Source organism: Pithys albifrons, chromosome Z, assembly GCF_047495875.1.
Source record: "Pithys albifrons albifrons isolate INPA30051 chromosome Z, PitAlb_v1, whole genome shotgun sequence".
In the NCBI taxonomy this organism is placed as follows: Eukaryota; Metazoa; Chordata; class Aves; order Passeriformes; family Thamnophilidae; genus Pithys; species Pithys albifrons.
Genome location: NC_092497.1, coordinates 80,962,627 through 80,978,974, shown reverse-complemented (window position 1 = coordinate 80,978,974; position 16,348 = coordinate 80,962,627). Strand labels below are relative to the sequence as shown.

The 16,348-nt window shown below is 37.6% G+C and overlaps 2 protein-coding genes across 5 annotated transcripts in view; one reads left to right on the top strand and one right to left on the bottom strand.

Annotated features, from left to right (window-relative positions):
• Positions 1 to 12,061, top strand: part of NAA35 (N-alpha-acetyltransferase 35, NatC auxiliary subunit) — a 24,024-nt gene extending 11,963 nt beyond the window's left edge. For both annotated transcript variants that reach the window (XM_071581515.1, XM_071581514.1), the window contains 11 exons: positions 702 to 761; positions 1,936 to 2,042; positions 2,269 to 2,335; positions 3,584 to 3,682; positions 4,426 to 4,604; positions 6,284 to 6,420; positions 7,470 to 7,537; positions 7,774 to 7,914; positions 9,637 to 9,759; positions 10,844 to 10,924; positions 11,651 to 12,061. In XM_071581515.1, coding sequence (XP_071437616.1) covers positions 702 to 761; positions 1,936 to 2,042; positions 2,269 to 2,335; positions 3,584 to 3,682; positions 4,426 to 4,604; positions 6,284 to 6,420; positions 7,470 to 7,537; positions 7,774 to 7,914; positions 9,637 to 9,759; positions 10,844 to 10,924; positions 11,651 to 11,710 — 1,122 coding nt within the window. In that variant the 3' untranslated portion in view covers positions 11,711 to 12,061. The remainder of the gene's footprint in view (positions 1 to 701; positions 762 to 1,935; positions 2,043 to 2,268; positions 2,336 to 3,583; positions 3,683 to 4,425; positions 4,605 to 6,283; positions 6,421 to 7,469; positions 7,538 to 7,773; positions 7,915 to 9,636; positions 9,760 to 10,843; positions 10,925 to 11,650) is intronic.
• Positions 10,092 to 16,348, bottom strand: part of GOLM1 (golgi membrane protein 1) — a 50,786-nt gene continuing 44,529 nt past the window's right edge. For all 3 annotated transcript variants that reach the window (XM_071581518.1, XM_071581516.1, XM_071581517.1), the window contains exon 10: positions 10,092 to 16,348. In XM_071581518.1, the coding sequence (XP_071437619.1) occupies positions 16,296 to 16,348 (53 nt within the window). In that variant the 3' untranslated portion in view covers positions 10,092 to 16,295.

Here is a 16,348-nt window from a genome sequence, read left to right as displayed (position 1 = left end):
TCAGTATTCTGCATATTTTCACTTAATACATCTTTGTTCAAGCATGCAATTTCCTAGATAGGCATAAAGTCAAGTATCTGCTTATGGTCTCTCCTTAGTAAGTGATGTTACTCTTAATTACTGCCTACAATTATAAGACACTTAAATGCTCAAAATACTTTTAATATATGTGTGTTCACTGACTGAGAAAAGAGACATAGGTAGATCAGTTAAAATCAAGCAAAAATCTTTTGTTTCCTGTTTCCTGTTAATTAAAGGAGTATTTACATGAAGCATCTGGTATCAATTAGACATTACAGTTTTGTTCATTACCTGGTTTGGTTTTGTCGAGATGTCAATGATCTCACAGTATTTTTTTTCTGTACTATAATCATCCTTCCAGTTGTTGCATTAGAAAATTCAGAAGCCTTTTTGTTCTGTTAAATAACAAGTAGTTGCAAAAAACCCCGGATTTTATCTTCATAATCTGTTGTGTTCAAATTACCCATGGTCACTTGCTTACAAATTATATAAGCTATGCTGTGTTTTCATGTGCACCTTTATAGGAAATGTAAGTGTATTGACAGTTATATATGTGTTTATAAAAGATGAAATATGTGTGTATAAAAATGTGGCTCTGTGTGTGTGTATATATATGCATGTAGATAAATTGGCATATTAACCTGAATTATCTTTCTTTTTTTTTTGTAACTATAAATTAGGACTTTTTCTGCGAGTTTAGTGAGCAATCACCATGTGTTCTTTCAAGATCCCTGTTACAGGCAAGTCCTAATCTATGTCTTTGAATAAAATACTTCTGCATTCATTATAAATACGGATTTCCTGGTGATACTTAAGTATTTTGTATTATGGAAGGAATTCTTTGCTGTGAGGATGATGAGGCATTGAAACAAGTTACCCAGAGTTGTGGATGCCCCATCAAACCATTCTCTGATTCTGTATATGAAGGCTTATGTTCTGATCTAACATTTTAAAACATTTTTAAATACTGTTGCTTAGATCATTTTAGTACATGCTAATTTTAAACAGAAGGCGTTAGAACTTTTCTCTGCCATAATCCTGTGCCTGTATACACATTTTTATGCTCTTCTCCATATGCTGTCCCTGTTTGGGATTGGTGTTTGTATTCATCACCCTGTTTGGAAAAATTTCATGTGTGGATGGCCTCTGTTGCTACAACAGAAAACCTGATGATTAGTGCAGAACAGACTTACTACTTTTCTTCTCACTGCTTCACTTACCTTGAAAGTGCATTATACATTCCTTAACTCTGAGTAAATAACTCCTTATAGGTGGTTTGGATTTTAATAGGGTGTCCCTGGATGCTGGAACTTCTTTACATTTGATCCCTATTAAGCCATATAAAGAGCTGATGGAATATAACTATTGGCAAGTAAAATATGTTCATGGTGTGTGTGTTCTGACTTTCCATTACACAAGTTTGTGCACCTGTGGGTGCAGAGATTTTTCTCTGACTGCTGAAGAACCATTTAAGAAGCACTCATGGAGGGAAATTAAATGAGCATTAGACATGACCAATGAAAGAAGTAGTATCCATTGGGGTAGAAAAAACTATACAGGAGTCTGAAGATTTTTATCTGCCTCCAGAAAAGGCACATAATCTATTTCATGACAGTCTTCAGAACTACCTGTCTCATATATCATCTTCAAAGTCCAAGAAATAAAATAATTGTACATGCATTATCTTATGCTGTACAGCTGTATTTTGTGTCCTGGGAATACCATGGAAGTGTGAGGTCTCATTATGCCTCTTTCTGAATCTGTAACTTGGACTTAAGTGAACCATGTCAATTCTTAAAGGAATATTACAAGTTTCTTATATATAATATGTATTGTAAGAGCTTTCTCTTAGTAAGTCGTAGAGCATTACTTTTAACTTAAAACATGTTTCTAAAAACACATTTTTACTTTCAGACAACTTTCCTAGTAGATAACAAGAAGGTTTTTGGCACTCACCTCATGCAAGACATGGTGAAAGATGCTTTAAGGTCTTTTGTCAGCCCTCCAGTCCTTTCTCCAAAGTAAGTGGAACTTGAGTTTACTTGCATATGATTACACGTCTGATGAAAAAATATTTCTGCTTTTAAGAGCAAGGACAAATGCACAGAAAACACATTAATTTTGTACTTAGTGGTTTTGTGTGAAGGAGTCAGTTGCTGTTGCTGTGCTCATATTTCTCTTTTAATTTTGTGCTACATGGGCTAGTGGCATTTATAAAAACTATGTGTGTGTGTATTTCCCTTTTAGATGTTGCCTCTATAATAATCACCAGGCGAAGGACTACATTGATTCCTTTGTGACACATTGTGTTCGGGTGAGTGTTCACTCCTGTTGCAGCATGTTTACATCTGTATGAGCAGTTTGAAGATTTGCATACATTTCAAAATGAGACCCCTTACTTTAGACTCCTGACATGAAGGCAAAATTGCACAAGTTGGCCATCATAAAACACTTACACTTTTTGAAAAGCTGATTATAATTTTTGCTGTTTTTTCCTGTGTTTGCTTCTAGATTTTGATGTAACATTTCACTTTGTTAGAAATTTGCACCTACTGCCTCTTTACAGGGTAGTTTCCTCTCACAAAACAAATGCATAGTGCAGTAAAAAATGAAATTATTTTTATCTTCTCTCCAGTTTAATTTTTTTTAGAATTGCTCCAGAAGATGCAGTTGTTGAATGAGAATGAAAATCTCAAAATCATAGTATTTAGGTTGGAAAAGACATCTAAGATCATCAAGTCCAACCCAGCACTGCCAAGTCCACCACTGAACCATGTTCCTAAGTGCCATGACTACACATTTTTTTAAATAATTCCAGGAACAGTGATTCAACCACATTCCAGTGAAGCTGGTTCCAATGCTTTTTCTTGAAAAAATTTTTCTTAATCTTTAATCTAAACTTTTCCTGCCACAACTTGAGGCCATTTCTTCTTGTTCTGTCACTTGTTATCTTTGAGAAGAGACAAACCCCCACTTGGCTACACCCTTCTTTCTTGTAGTTGTAGAGAACAGTAAGGTCACCTCCCTGAGCCTCCTTTCCTTCAGGGTAAACAACCCCAGCTCCCTCAGCCACTCCTCACAGGACTTGTGCTCCAGACCCTTCACCAGCTCCATCGCCCTTCCCTGGACATACTTCACCACCTCAATGTCTTCCCTGTTGTGAGGAGCCCAAAACTGAACACAGTACTCGAGGTGTGGCCTCACTAGCGACAATCTCTTCCCTCGTCCTGCTGGCCACTCTATTTCTGATAGAAGCCAGGATGCCATTGGCCACCTAGGCCAGCTGGGCATATGGATTTAGTCATAAGAAGTGCCTCTTTTACTCCAGGCATTTTGTTCTGGTCATGTTCAATCTCACACTGACTTGTCTTCAAGAGAAATGGGCTCTTGCATCCCTCCAGAGAGCTTGCTTTCATGCTGGCTTGCACTCTCAAGGTGTGCAGTAAGTAACACACCTCTTGATAGAGATGTTTAGAGCAGGTGCCTAAATAGACATCATAGTACTCTGCCTGTATTTTCAAAGTTGTGTTGATAATTTAAAATCACACTTTGCTTCTTTCAGCCATTCTGTAGCCTGATTCAAATCCATGGACACAATAGAGCTCGTCAGAGAGATAAACTGGGTCACATTCTTGAGGAGTTTGCTACCCTTCAGGATGAGGTAATGTCCTAGGTAGCAGGCCAGCAAGGTTTTTTTCCAGGTATATTCCAACAGGAGTGAAGCATGTGGTATTAGATCCAAGAGAAAAGAAGCAATTGTTTATCCTAAAATCTTTAGGACAAGGATTCCTAAAATTTAGCCCAAGAAATCAGTAGGATTTCTGTTAGATTTGGACTACTGATAATGTTCCAGCTGTGGGAGACCTCATGTCTTCCATACAATTACTTAAGACAAAATTGATCTTGGCAATATTTTAGTTACTCTGGTGGGACACAGTGTTTCTCTTACATACTAAGCTTGTAAGTAAATTTAATGTTTACATGCAGTTTGGTTTTTTTAAAAGAGAATTAATTATTGCCAATATAGAAAAATCAACAACAGTGTGTAATGGGTTCTGAGTTTCAATGCTCATGTGACTGCTAATATGATCTAGATACAAATAATTTAAAAATTTGTAAATTTAAAATACTTACTGTTCTTACTATACTACTCTATATTGAATATTTTTATTCTGTGCAGCAGAATTTACTTAGGTGGGTATCTTCCCAGTTTTCTGGCAGACCTGTTGTGTAGAAGTGGCAGTATCTGTAAAGATACGTATCAGTCTTATAATCTGGAGCATGACTTTGCTGACCCAAGCTGGATTCAGATGTTGTTAAGATTTTATTTCTGGCAGAACCTGGATGCTGTTTCAAATATTCTTCCTCCCCTGTCTTATTCCTTTGCTGTCTTTTTATCATTAGGCAGAGAAAGTAGATGCAGCGCTTCATAGTATGTTACTGAAGCAGGAACCACAGAGGCAACATTTGGCTTGCTTGGGCACCTGGGTCCTGTATCATAACCTTCGTATTATGATACAGTATCTTCTCAGTGGCTTTGAATTGGAACTTTACAGTATGCATGAATATTACTACATATATTGGTAAGAAGATGCTTTATTGACAGCTGTGCAAGGAGGGATGCTGCAATAGTAAATATTTGAAGGAGGGATTTAAAAAATGATTTTATAATCTCAAGCTTTCTCAACACTGTGTTTGGTTTCCCTATTTATAATATTACAGGTGGAGAAAAAAAATCTGTTAGTCTCTTTTCTAGACTTAGTAGTGTTGTTTTATTTTTCTGAAATAGGAATTCACTCTCTATTTAGCTTTTTAAAAATAGCGTTTTCTATAAATGAATGAAAAATACACTGATTTTGGCAGAGAAAAGCATGCAGGCGAAAAGCAATTTCCTTTATATTTTTCTGTCTTTACCAAGATCAGCAGTATTTTTGATCTCTAGTATTTTTGAAAAGTTCTGCAGAGTTTCAAGTTATGACTCATTTGAAAGTTGACTAGCTTATTCTGTGAGTACATTTGAAGAGACATATGCCTTCAGTGAAAATGATTGCACTATGTGGAGACAAAATACTTTTTATTTTTCCACTTCCATACAAATTAATTATTTTTCATAGTTGTTGGCTTGGTCCAAAAGATAAATTCTTTGTAGATGGTTCATTTTTGAATCAGCATTAAAAATCTGTGAACCTTCCTCTGCCAAAAGACTTCTAGGTAAGATGTAAGCCTTCTTATTGGGAAGTGAGAATAGGTCAAATCATATAAACTTCAGTGCATTCGATTGTGTTTCTATGTTTCAGTAGTGAATTGAGAAAACTAATATTCCAGATAGTTATCAGAAGGTAGCAGTTTTCTTTAAGTAGTACGTCAATAAGTAATGCCAATTTTCTGTAAGACAGTGTTGTTTTTTTACCTGCCTATATTTTCCTTTACCATTTTAATAAAATCAATTTTAATTGGAATTATCATGTCAGCTTCTTTATCTTCTTACTCTAAGTGAAGAACAGAAAGCAAAAGCAATTTCTGAGGGGAAATATGGAAATGAAACCCAAATTTCTCAGTAATTTTTCTTCTGAAATATGACTTCTTATGAAGTATTGCTTCTTTTTCATTTTGCTGTAAAAGCTGATTTTTTTTCTACTCTGTTTTTTCCCCTTATTCCTTTTGATTTGAATTCAATCAATATATTTATTGAAACAGTTTTCACTATTGCTCTTAAAGATCTCTTAAGTCCAGAAGAATTGCATATGGATGTTGTGGTTGTGTGGGTTTGGCCCCTTTATGTAATAATTCATAGCTTTTTCATGCTTGAAAAAAATCAATAATCTTGTTTCTTAAAACAATAATTGGTAACAAAACTAGAAAAAGCATTAACATAGTATCTTTTAAAAAATACTTCATTTGCCGGGGAAGGAAGAGTTCTACAAAAACTTTATCTTAAATGGATTTTGAAATAATAAGAAGCTTAGACTTTACTTCGTAAATTTATGAGAAACTTGCATAGCTTGAACTGTCTGTGGTTGAATGTGTACAAAGTCTTGTTTAAAACAGAACAAAAACACAAACCAGAACAGGAACCTAGACTGATCTGTTGATTTCAGCCATGCAAAACAAAGAGTTTTGAGTGCCCTAACAGTTGTCCTTTAGTAGGACATGTTCTTTACATGTGTTTTTTGAGCAAATGACTTGGCATTCATGGGGGATGTGTGCACTGTGAGTGCATTCTGCTCTGCAGAACGTAACACTCTGGACTGTTTCACTGCAGGTATCTCTCAGAGTTCCTCTATGCCTGGCTGATGTCAACGCTGAGCCGTGCGGACAGTGCTCAAATGGCAGAGGAGAGAATAATGGAGGAACAACAGAAAGGACGTAGTAGTAAGAAAACAAAGAAAAAGAAGAAAGGTACTTAGGTGTAGAGTGTAACTCAAGACCTTTTTTTCTCCCTTTCATGCAGCCATGTAGAATTAAAATTCAGAATTTCTGGAGTCAACACTGATATGTGTAGGGAACATGTTGTGAAGTTTGAAGGCTGAATGTAAAATGTTTTTAGTTGAGAAGTCAGTTGTTGCATAAGAATTTCCCATTTCTTTACTTTCAAATAGGTCTTTCAGAAAAACTGAAACTCACTTATACTCACAGCTTCATGAACTGTGTTATGTGATGGGTCTCGTGAAATGTAATTAACAGTTTCTGAGCTATTACCTTTGAAAAATACTTCCTTTCCACCTTCTATAGTTCCTGCAGTATTATGCTTTTTGTGACTGGAGGTAGATTCAAACACTAAATTTTTGGTGTATTTCTGTTATTTCTATTTGACTTCAGAAGGTCCTGAAATGTGTTTCATAATTTTACAGTGGTGAGTTTGTTTTCCCTGCCTTCTTTCCAAGGGGTTCCCAAGGGGAGCAGAGAGTTGGATATGAACAGTTCAGGATCATATCCACTAAATTCCCTCTTGAAATGCAGAAAATTTCTGCTGTACTTCATGCTTAACGTGCCAAATGTTGGGCAGTTTGGCAACACTTAAAACAGTAGAAGCTAAAAGGAAACTTAGAAGAATATAATTAGGATAAAAGTCATTCTTATTACAATAAAAATATGCTTTTACCTTTTTTGTCTTGGAATGTAGAAGAAATCAATGTACTAAGCAAACAGGCCTCTCAGCCTTACAGACTGTAATTTTGTGGCTGTTGTTTAGTGTTGTGTAGTGTCACACCATTGACCAGTTTATCTCACTGACAGCAGTGTGGTGTTCATGTGACTGTTAAGTATGTCTTGAGGTATTTTCTGTAACAGGAGCAAGGTGAGCAGAAATGCATGTCCATGCTTTGAACACTTTAGTTATTTTAAAATATAGTTGAGCTTTCTGAAAATTTGAAAAAGCTTTTTTGATCTGAAATTAATATATGTACTTACATTGAACTAAAAACCAGATTTTTATGTGAAATTTGCAGTTCGCCCTCTCAGCAGAGAGATCACCATGAGTCAAGCATACCAAAATATGTGTGCTGGGATGTACAAGGTAACTTACTTGTGTTCTGTTTGGTTCAGTTTTTTTGTAATAGGGATCATGTACGTGTTGCATGTCTTTGTTTTTAGTGGACCTGGAAATTAGGTTCAAGTTTAAAATTTGATATGGTAAATTCTCTACTTTTTTCCTATGCTTCCAGTTGAAGCTACATCATGGCTTTGATATTGCTCACAGCAAAATACAGCATAAAGCTAACATGTTTTATTACATTTATCATTTTCTTTTAGACAATGATCGCATTTGACATGGATGGCAAAGTAAGAAAACCCAAGTTTGAACTGGATAGTGAACAAGTTCGATACGAGCACAGGTTTGCTCCATTCAACAGTGTTATAACACCACCCCCAGTGCACTACCTACAATTCAAAGTGAGTAATCTTAAAACGTGGTGCTATCTGTGCTTTCATAGAAGCCATTTACTCACCTGCTTTAGACGTTGTTGTCATTGTAAAAGGAGCTTTAATGTCTCAAAATTGATCCTGAAGCTAGGTCCAAATGGCAAGGTGTTCTAACTTTGGTTTTGTGCTAGGAAGATTCATTGCTTTGAATTCTTACTGAACTTAGATGTTTCAAAATTGGTCCAGTGTGGCAGTTTGAGATGCTTGTGTTGGTTTGCATGAAAATAAAATCTCTTCAAAGTCTATTGACAGACTTTTTGGCTGTGGTTAATTATAGCAGCATGTTTTTATTAATGCAGCAACCAAATGGGAAAATTGAAAGTAATACTGAATGTTGGTTGAAAGGGAGCAGTGGAGGCATGCTTTTTCCAGTTTCATCCCTGAAGTACCATTATAGATCACATAAGCTGTATCTTTGTCTAGCCAAGTCTGAAAAAATCAAAGGCTGGAGATTTCCAAGCTTTTTGGATAATTTGATTGAGGGTTGCACTATACTCCTTTTTTCCCTTATGTCCAGTTTGAATTACCCAAGCCACAACCTCTGGCCTTTCATGTTATACTGTCTGCCACTATTAATGAGGGGTCTTTGTCTTCTGACAACTTTGTAACTGTCTTTCAAGTACTTGTAGGCTGCTATTAGATTACCCATTAGCATCCTTCTTACCTAATGAAAAATCCAGGTCCATTTACTCTCTTTGTGGCTCATATGCTGTAGACCCCAGCCACCTCCACATCTCAGCATCTTCCTTGAACCAAGTGGATCCAGTCCTGGATGCAGCATTTCAAATACTACAACAAAAGTATTGACTATAGGGTGATAACCTTCCTTGATCCTGCTGGCCATAATCCTGCTTGTGTATTGCCATATGAGGCATGTAGTAAGAGCACCTTGTTGGCTTGCACACAGGTTGGTGTTTGCAATGGCCCTGCTGCTCACCCAGCTGGTTATTAGCCTCTGTTTATTTGTGGGGTTAGTCTGAACTGAAATGGTGGTATTTTGTATGCCAGTCACTCCCCAGTTTTAATGTTATGAACAGCTGTAGTGGAAATTAAGACTGTCATGGCTTCCTCCTTGTCACTGAAGTTTGGTGGTGGTTCTTTTTTATCCCTAGTCAAAAACAAAAAAGTTGAAAGAATCAAAGTTACATAAAATGAAGTTTTGAACAGTTTCAGCACCTCACTTGTTGTAACCTAGATTTGAGTAAACAATATCATATACTTACTTACTTTTTTCTCACGTTTTTTCCCTGTAATTTCACACCCTGCTGCATGGCTCTATTAAAGCAAATGAATGACCAATTGTTCAAGGGAAAGGTTGTTTTGCAAAGAACAGAGAATTTTATTACATTTTGTGGCACTAGAAGGTAGTCACTGGCACTATGTTGTTGCTGCTTGGGTTTTGCCATTTTATATAAATGTTTTCAACTTCAGTTTTTATTCTGTAATGGTTTGACCCATGGCTTCCCCAGTAACCATTGTATCTAAGGAAGTTACAAGTATTCCACACGTGTCTTCCACGTAGCAGGGGGGGAGTGTTTTTTTTTTTTTTCTTCTTTCTTCTTGCGACATATTCTTAAAATAGTATTTAGTTGACCTAACTCTTTCCCTGAATATAGTCATTAGTTTTCATTTAGGGTGATATACAATTTTCTAGCAACTGATTTTAATATATATATTTCTGTAACACACTAGGAAATGTCTGATTTAAATAAGTACAGCCCACCTCCTCAGTCATCAGATCTCTACATGGCAGCTAGCAAACACTACCAGCAAGCTAAAATGATTCTTGAGAATATTCCAAATCCAGACAATGAGGTAAGACTGAAATACTGGGAAAGGGAACCACAGTAGAGTATTTGTTTTTAGCTGGACCTACTTGAGATTGAAAATGTGCTTCATGAAAATGCTGAACAAACCTGAGTGCTTTGATGAAGAAGCGGGCAGAGGAGAGTGGTGGCACCTTGCACCTTGGTCTGTTTCAGTACATCAGAGAACATAATCAGGGTTGTGCTCACTGTTCCAAAACCTCTCCCAGCTGAGGATCTTAGATGCTGGATAGCAGCATATTTCCTTCTTGCATGTTGCCTTCTAGCCGCTTTATGAAAGCAGTTTTAACAAGAAGGTGATACATGGCTGCCTCACTTAACTAGAATCTAGTGATTCAGGTGGACTACTGAGAGGTGGGAAAAATAGGTTTGAATATTACCAGGATGAAAAGAGGATTGTCTTGCCTGTGTTCCCTGGAGCAATTTTCTCATCAGAACTATAAAGATGGGTAAGAATTTTTCCTTTGTCGAGATCCTGGAAGTTTCAGTGTCTGTGATTATTTTTGAGCAAGGAGGATGCTTTTTCTGTCATACCTGAGCAGGTCAGGAATAGGTAGTGGATTAGGTCCTCCTGAGAATTTAGAAATCAGTTCCTGTTCTCTGGATCCTGGTGGTACTCACACATGAGCTATCTAATTGCAGCTAACTGAGATAGTGAAGAGGTAATTTTGAGCATGTTGAGAGCACTCCCATGCAAAAAGCCACCAGTTTCATACTTCAGTTTACCTTTCTCTTTGTGTTGCAATGTTGAAGATACATGCCTAGGGTCTGTCTATACCTTTATTTCTGAGTGCCACAGAACTTGCCATAGTTTCTATGTTTATGTTCAAGAATTGTTAAAGCAGTGGTTTCTGTGGTCTGCTCAATTTAATACAAAGTGACTATTAAAATAAATGCGCCCTTCACAAATTTAATGATTCCAGCTCTTGTACTTAAAAGCAAATCCAAAACACTCAGTGTCTTAAACTGATCCTGTAAGAGAACTGCTGTAGTGTTTAACATTAGAGTATTATCCTTGAAATAATTTTGAGGTCATATGCTTTTATTGAAAAACTTGCTGGTTTTGTGTTCAGGTCAATCGAATTCTAAAAGTTGCAAAACCCAATATTGTGGTCATGAAGCTGCTGGCAGGAGGCCACAAGAAAGATTCCAAGGTAAGGAAATGCCAGCTGAACTGAATGTAAAATACAGTATTCCATACATCAAGGTTAGACTTGATGATCTATTAAGTATTTTCCAACCTTAACGACCCTGTGATTCCATGAGAAGCCACCACAGATCTTTTGAGAGCCAAATGAGCAAAGTCAAGCCATAGTTACTCTAACTCTTTAAAGGACAGGGAAAAGAAACTTAATTCATTTTCCTCTTGGAAATTGTTTTAGTTATTTAAACATGCAAAACTTTAATCTCTGAATGTGTTGATGAAAAAAAAATTGGGATATGCACATGGGACCATACAGAAAAATATGGATGTTCTTGAAAAGCAGGAACAGGTACTTGGTAGCAAGTGTATCAGCAGCTTGTCTGAACAAAATCATGAGAGTGCTGGCTGTCGGGATTAGTGGGTGCCACATGAGTCAGAGGGAAGAGGTGGGTTTCAGCCTTCCTCTGAAAGCAAGGCACAGAAGCATGAAGGAGCACACTGAAGAGGCACACCAGCATCTTACAGCTTTGTGGCCATCACTGCTGAATAATGACTGACATACCCAGAAATGGGTTGGATGATAATTTCAGATAATTGGGTTCAGATAATAATTTAAAGAGCTAGAATTAGTTGCTTTTCAATCTTGTGCTGTTGATTTTTTTAGAAGCAGAGTACTCTGAGCATCAAATGGAGGAGTACTTCTGTGTCATGGTTTAAATCTTTTTTTTTTCCCCAGGTTCCTCCAGAATTTGACTTCTCTCCTCATAAATACTTTCCAGTGGTGAAGCTTGTTTGAAGGACAAGGGATTATTATAAGGATACTGAAGATACCTATGTGGCAGATACCAGCTGTAAGAGAGACTATCTAGTGCTGCACACTCAGAGGGAGCTCCAGGATAAAGTACAGTTACATGGAGTAGCTGCAGTCTGCTGCCTTTATGTGATCTGAATGACAACTGCTGTTTTTAACGAGTTTGTATAAACTTTTAATGCGTTTTTTGCGTGAAGCTGATTTAAATCAACTGTATTGTTGAAGAATGTCATACCTTAATCGATTTTATTGCAGATTTTAAACATAAATAATCTTTATTAATGTGTTATGACAGAAAATGGTGGTTTAGGGACTGAATAAAAACCATGCAATAGAGCCTCATGTCTGATGGGCATAACTGAGCCACTGAAATTCTGCACTGAACAAAGTCACTTAGATTATGCATTTCTATATTTTTGTATAAATTGTGTCAAAATTGCTCACTTTGCAAGCAGCGAGAATGGTTTGGGGTTTTTCCCCCCACATCCTTCAAGCTTTATAGAAATGAAGAGCAGACAAAAACTAGTCATTTTGCTCCTACTACACTTAATTCAGTGATTCTTTGTTTGTTTTACTGAATTCAGTTTTCTAGGAGCTCTTTTATCTCAGTGTAGAAGAAGCCTTTGAAGACAGTAGGAAACCCAGTGATTCCTGGCTGGTTTGTTCTTTGGTCTTGATTCTCGTACTGGAGAATAGCAATAGTCAGTCACAATAGCACCAGACCTGTAGGCGGGTGTTTTTACTCTGCAACTTTGTTTCAGTCATGTTGCTTGCCATGCAAAGGACATCACTCAACTCTTAAATGAGCTTTATTCCCCACTTTTGTCTGGGAGTGGGGCTGCTGCATCCTGCAGTGTGGATAGATACCTAAAACAGGACAAGCCCCAAACCACCACGCTCCTTCCTGAACTAGTTGTGCCTGTTGTGCTTTCAGATGTAAAATAATAGAGGACCTTTGGTAGACAGGACTGTTCTTCATTTTGGTGTAAAATTACTTCCTCTGTAAGGATGAGCTTTTAACTCCTTCTTGACCATGCAAGACACGTTTTTGTGTTTACCTAATCACCTAATTTTACTGTTGAGTAATATCACTGCAGCTGCATCTCCTGAGCAACAGCACTGCTGAGCTAGAGCTTAAAAACATGAGGAACCTCTGAAGTGGATCACCCACTTGTCCTCCAGCAATTTGCAGCTTCTTGAAATAGGCAGAAGTACTGCCCTGAAGACATGATTTCCCAGTTTCTCTATGAGGAAGGCTGCATATCACATTACATGTTTGCTTATCATCATGATTAATACATATGACTGCTTCTCTATAGTTGCCAAAGGAATAAAAAGCCTAGAATATGTGAATGTAAAATGGAAATGAGAATTCATCTGGCTTTTGTAAAAAGTCACAAAAATTTTTCTTGTCACAGAAATCTTGAACTGCATGATAGTAGCTCAAGGACAGCCTTTGGCATTTCTCCAAAGCAGACTGCAAGTATAAGAGAAGCCATACCATCTTACATCACTTATGGAACTAAGAAAATAGCAATAATCATCTTTCCCATTTCCATTAAAATTAGAAATGGATGAACTCTGCATTGGTGAGGCCACACCTTGAGTACTGTGTTCAGTTCTGGGCCCCTCAGTTCAGAAAGGATATTGAGGGGCTGGAGCGAGTCCAGAGAAGAGCAACAAGGCTGGTGAAGGGACTGGAGCACAAGTGCTGTGGGGAGAGGCTGAGGGAGCTGGGGGTGTTCAGCCTGGAGAAGAGGAGGCTCAGAGGTGACCTCAGCACTGTCTGGAACTGCCTGAAGGGAAGTTCTGGCCAGGTGGGGGCTGGTCTCTTCTCCCAGGCACTCAGCAATAGGACAAGGGGGCACGATGGGCTCAAGCTCTGCCAGGGGAAATTTAAGTTGGATATCAGAAAAAAATTCTTTGCAGAGAGAGTAATCAGGCATTGGAATGGGCTGCCCAGAGAGGTGGTGGATTCACCATCCCGGGAGGTTTTTAAACTGAGATTGGACGTGGCGCTGGGTGCCATGATCTGGTAAATGGACTGGAGTTGGACCAAGGGTTGGACTCGATGATCTTGGAGGTCTTTTCCAACCCAATCGATTCTATGATTCTATGATTCTAACTGTACAGCATAAGGCAAATACACACTAGAGAAAATTAATTTAAAAATGCTTATTTAAAAGGGATTAAGCTAAACTATCAATGATATGTTAATGTAACACCAAGATGAGTATAGCAAAGAAGTGATGCCTCACACAACTGAAAACTTTAGTGAGGGACACTGTTCACCACATTTCCAAATGAATCTCATTTTGTTAAACTAAAGGTCCTTTAATTGTAAAATCCTATACAATAGACATACAGGCCCCTTGTATACTAGAAATCACCCTAGTTATAGTCCTGTAGCACTTGAAACCATTGCAAATAAAATGGTAGTCCTTCCTGCCTTTCAGCATTGCTTTTACACAGGTTTTCAGAGGTTTACAAGTGTGCCTTGTACAAAGGAGGTCTTATTTATGGAGGACAGTGTCCAGGGGTCTCAGAGAAGCCCAAAAATGTACAGAAATACAATTAATTTTAAAAAAGAACTCTCTGGAAATACATTATTAATTACTTTAAGTAATTTGTTTCTTTGGGGTTAACGTTATTCAAGTGAATTAAAAGCTTGATACAGTGTTTCACTGTATATTTTATACTGGTAGAATATATGCTCTTTAACAATATTAAGTTCCTAATCAACTTAATCTCAGATGTGTAATTGTTTACAGATAAAGTCCTAGGAAAATGCCCAGAAGATAGGTAAATGTTTTTACCTAGAATATGGGTGAACATTTTGATGTTAAAACATGCCATCTTTTGAAAAAAAAATCCCAGTAATCCCAAATGTCCCAACCCTTTTCAGAATAGATGCTCATATCTCTTCTCTCCTGCTTACAAGCATTTGTTTTCCCTGCTGTGTTTACTGTAGTAGCCCAGATTAGTTAAATCTGATTTAGATGGTGAAAAACCTATCAGTGAATTATTTCTTGTTTAGGCTCAAAAGGCACCACTTGACATAAGCTCTGACCTTCATCCAACGACAACTAATACTCATTTCATACACAAAAGAGCCAACCTTCACTTGCATATTCAGATATCCTGAAGTACAGGAGTTGTAAAGTAGTACACTGAGGAATGACACATCACAACAGGAGCTGCAAAAGTGAAGAAGTGCCTTAAGGGAAAGCAAAAACAAATCTGTACTTTCTTAAATGGAATTGCTGGTTGGCAAGTTAGTCATGGCTGTCTGCTCTCTCAACAGAGGTTGCTCAAAAAGATTGTTCCAATCACAAGTGTTGGTCTTGAGAATAGACACAAATACAAAAACTTCTTTAAAACAGCTGGCTACAGATGTGCAGGCTGGACTACAGTAAAGGTGCCCAAGTGGTAAGCACAGGGTATTGCTAGTTTACTGCAAGTAAACTAGTTTCTAGTTTACATTGAACAAGTTAAAGAAAAGACAAAGACAACAGAACACTAACATGAAGATACATTGTGAGTAACAGAGGACTTCCCAACAACTACCACTTCACCTGTGGGAGATACTGCCATGTCTTCTAAATGCATAGTCCACTGTTTCCCTCCTTCAAAGGTCCAGCAGAGAAGAATATTCTAGTGAACAGCGGAGATGACTGCAAGATGTTCTGCAAGGCAAGTATTTACATTCCTACATTTTAGCAGAAGATAGTGGCTGGGTGGAGTAAAGTGTATTATAGCAGACCATTTCGGAGGGCTTCTGTCACAAACATTTCATGAGTTTCAATTTTTACACTAAACTTGTGCAAATTAGTAGTAACTGAACCATACTGTAGGTACTGAACTGGTGAACAAGAGTACAACAAAGCTTTCAGAAAAATCTTCCTGGCTAATCTTTTAATGAGAAGGCACTATTGTCAGAATCCTTTTGGTTTTTTTTTAACCTTGAATCTAAGAACTCATTCAGATAGTGTAAACTAGAAATGTAATAATTTAGAATGCCCAGGTAAATACAGGACTCTGCGTAATATGTGAGGACCACCATTGTGCTGAGTATTTGTTGCTGTAAAAAGGTGCCACAACAGGCACAAGGGTACTGTTTTCCATCTTTCACATGTTCAGTAACTTAGCTCCTCTTGAGTCCTTAAAACTTGGCTGGGGATTTCTCAACTGCACATTGCTCAGGAAAGAGATCCATCCTTGGCAGAGGACTGTTCCTCATGTACTACCAATCCACACATCCTGTTACTGTAGTATGACTATGTAAGTTAGCCAGCTTCAAAGTTACTACATTTATTACTGTTGATTTCAATTCTATAATCGGCAGGGAGGAGAAGGTCGTTGCAGAGGTCAAGCTGCTTTGAAACAAGCCTCCAGAGATATTCCATCTCTTTTTTCAGTACTAAAACTTCACAAGAAGATACTGTATCATTTGGGCCCTTATTTAAGCCTTGAGAAGGTAATCAGAACAGTCTCAGATCACTTTTGCTCCATCATTACAGCATTTAGATGAAGAGGTTGCATCATGAACCTCCTTTGTTCGCAACTTCTGTCATTCTTCAGCACGGTCCGATAACTGGTTCTTCTTATCTTCAGGGTTTTGAA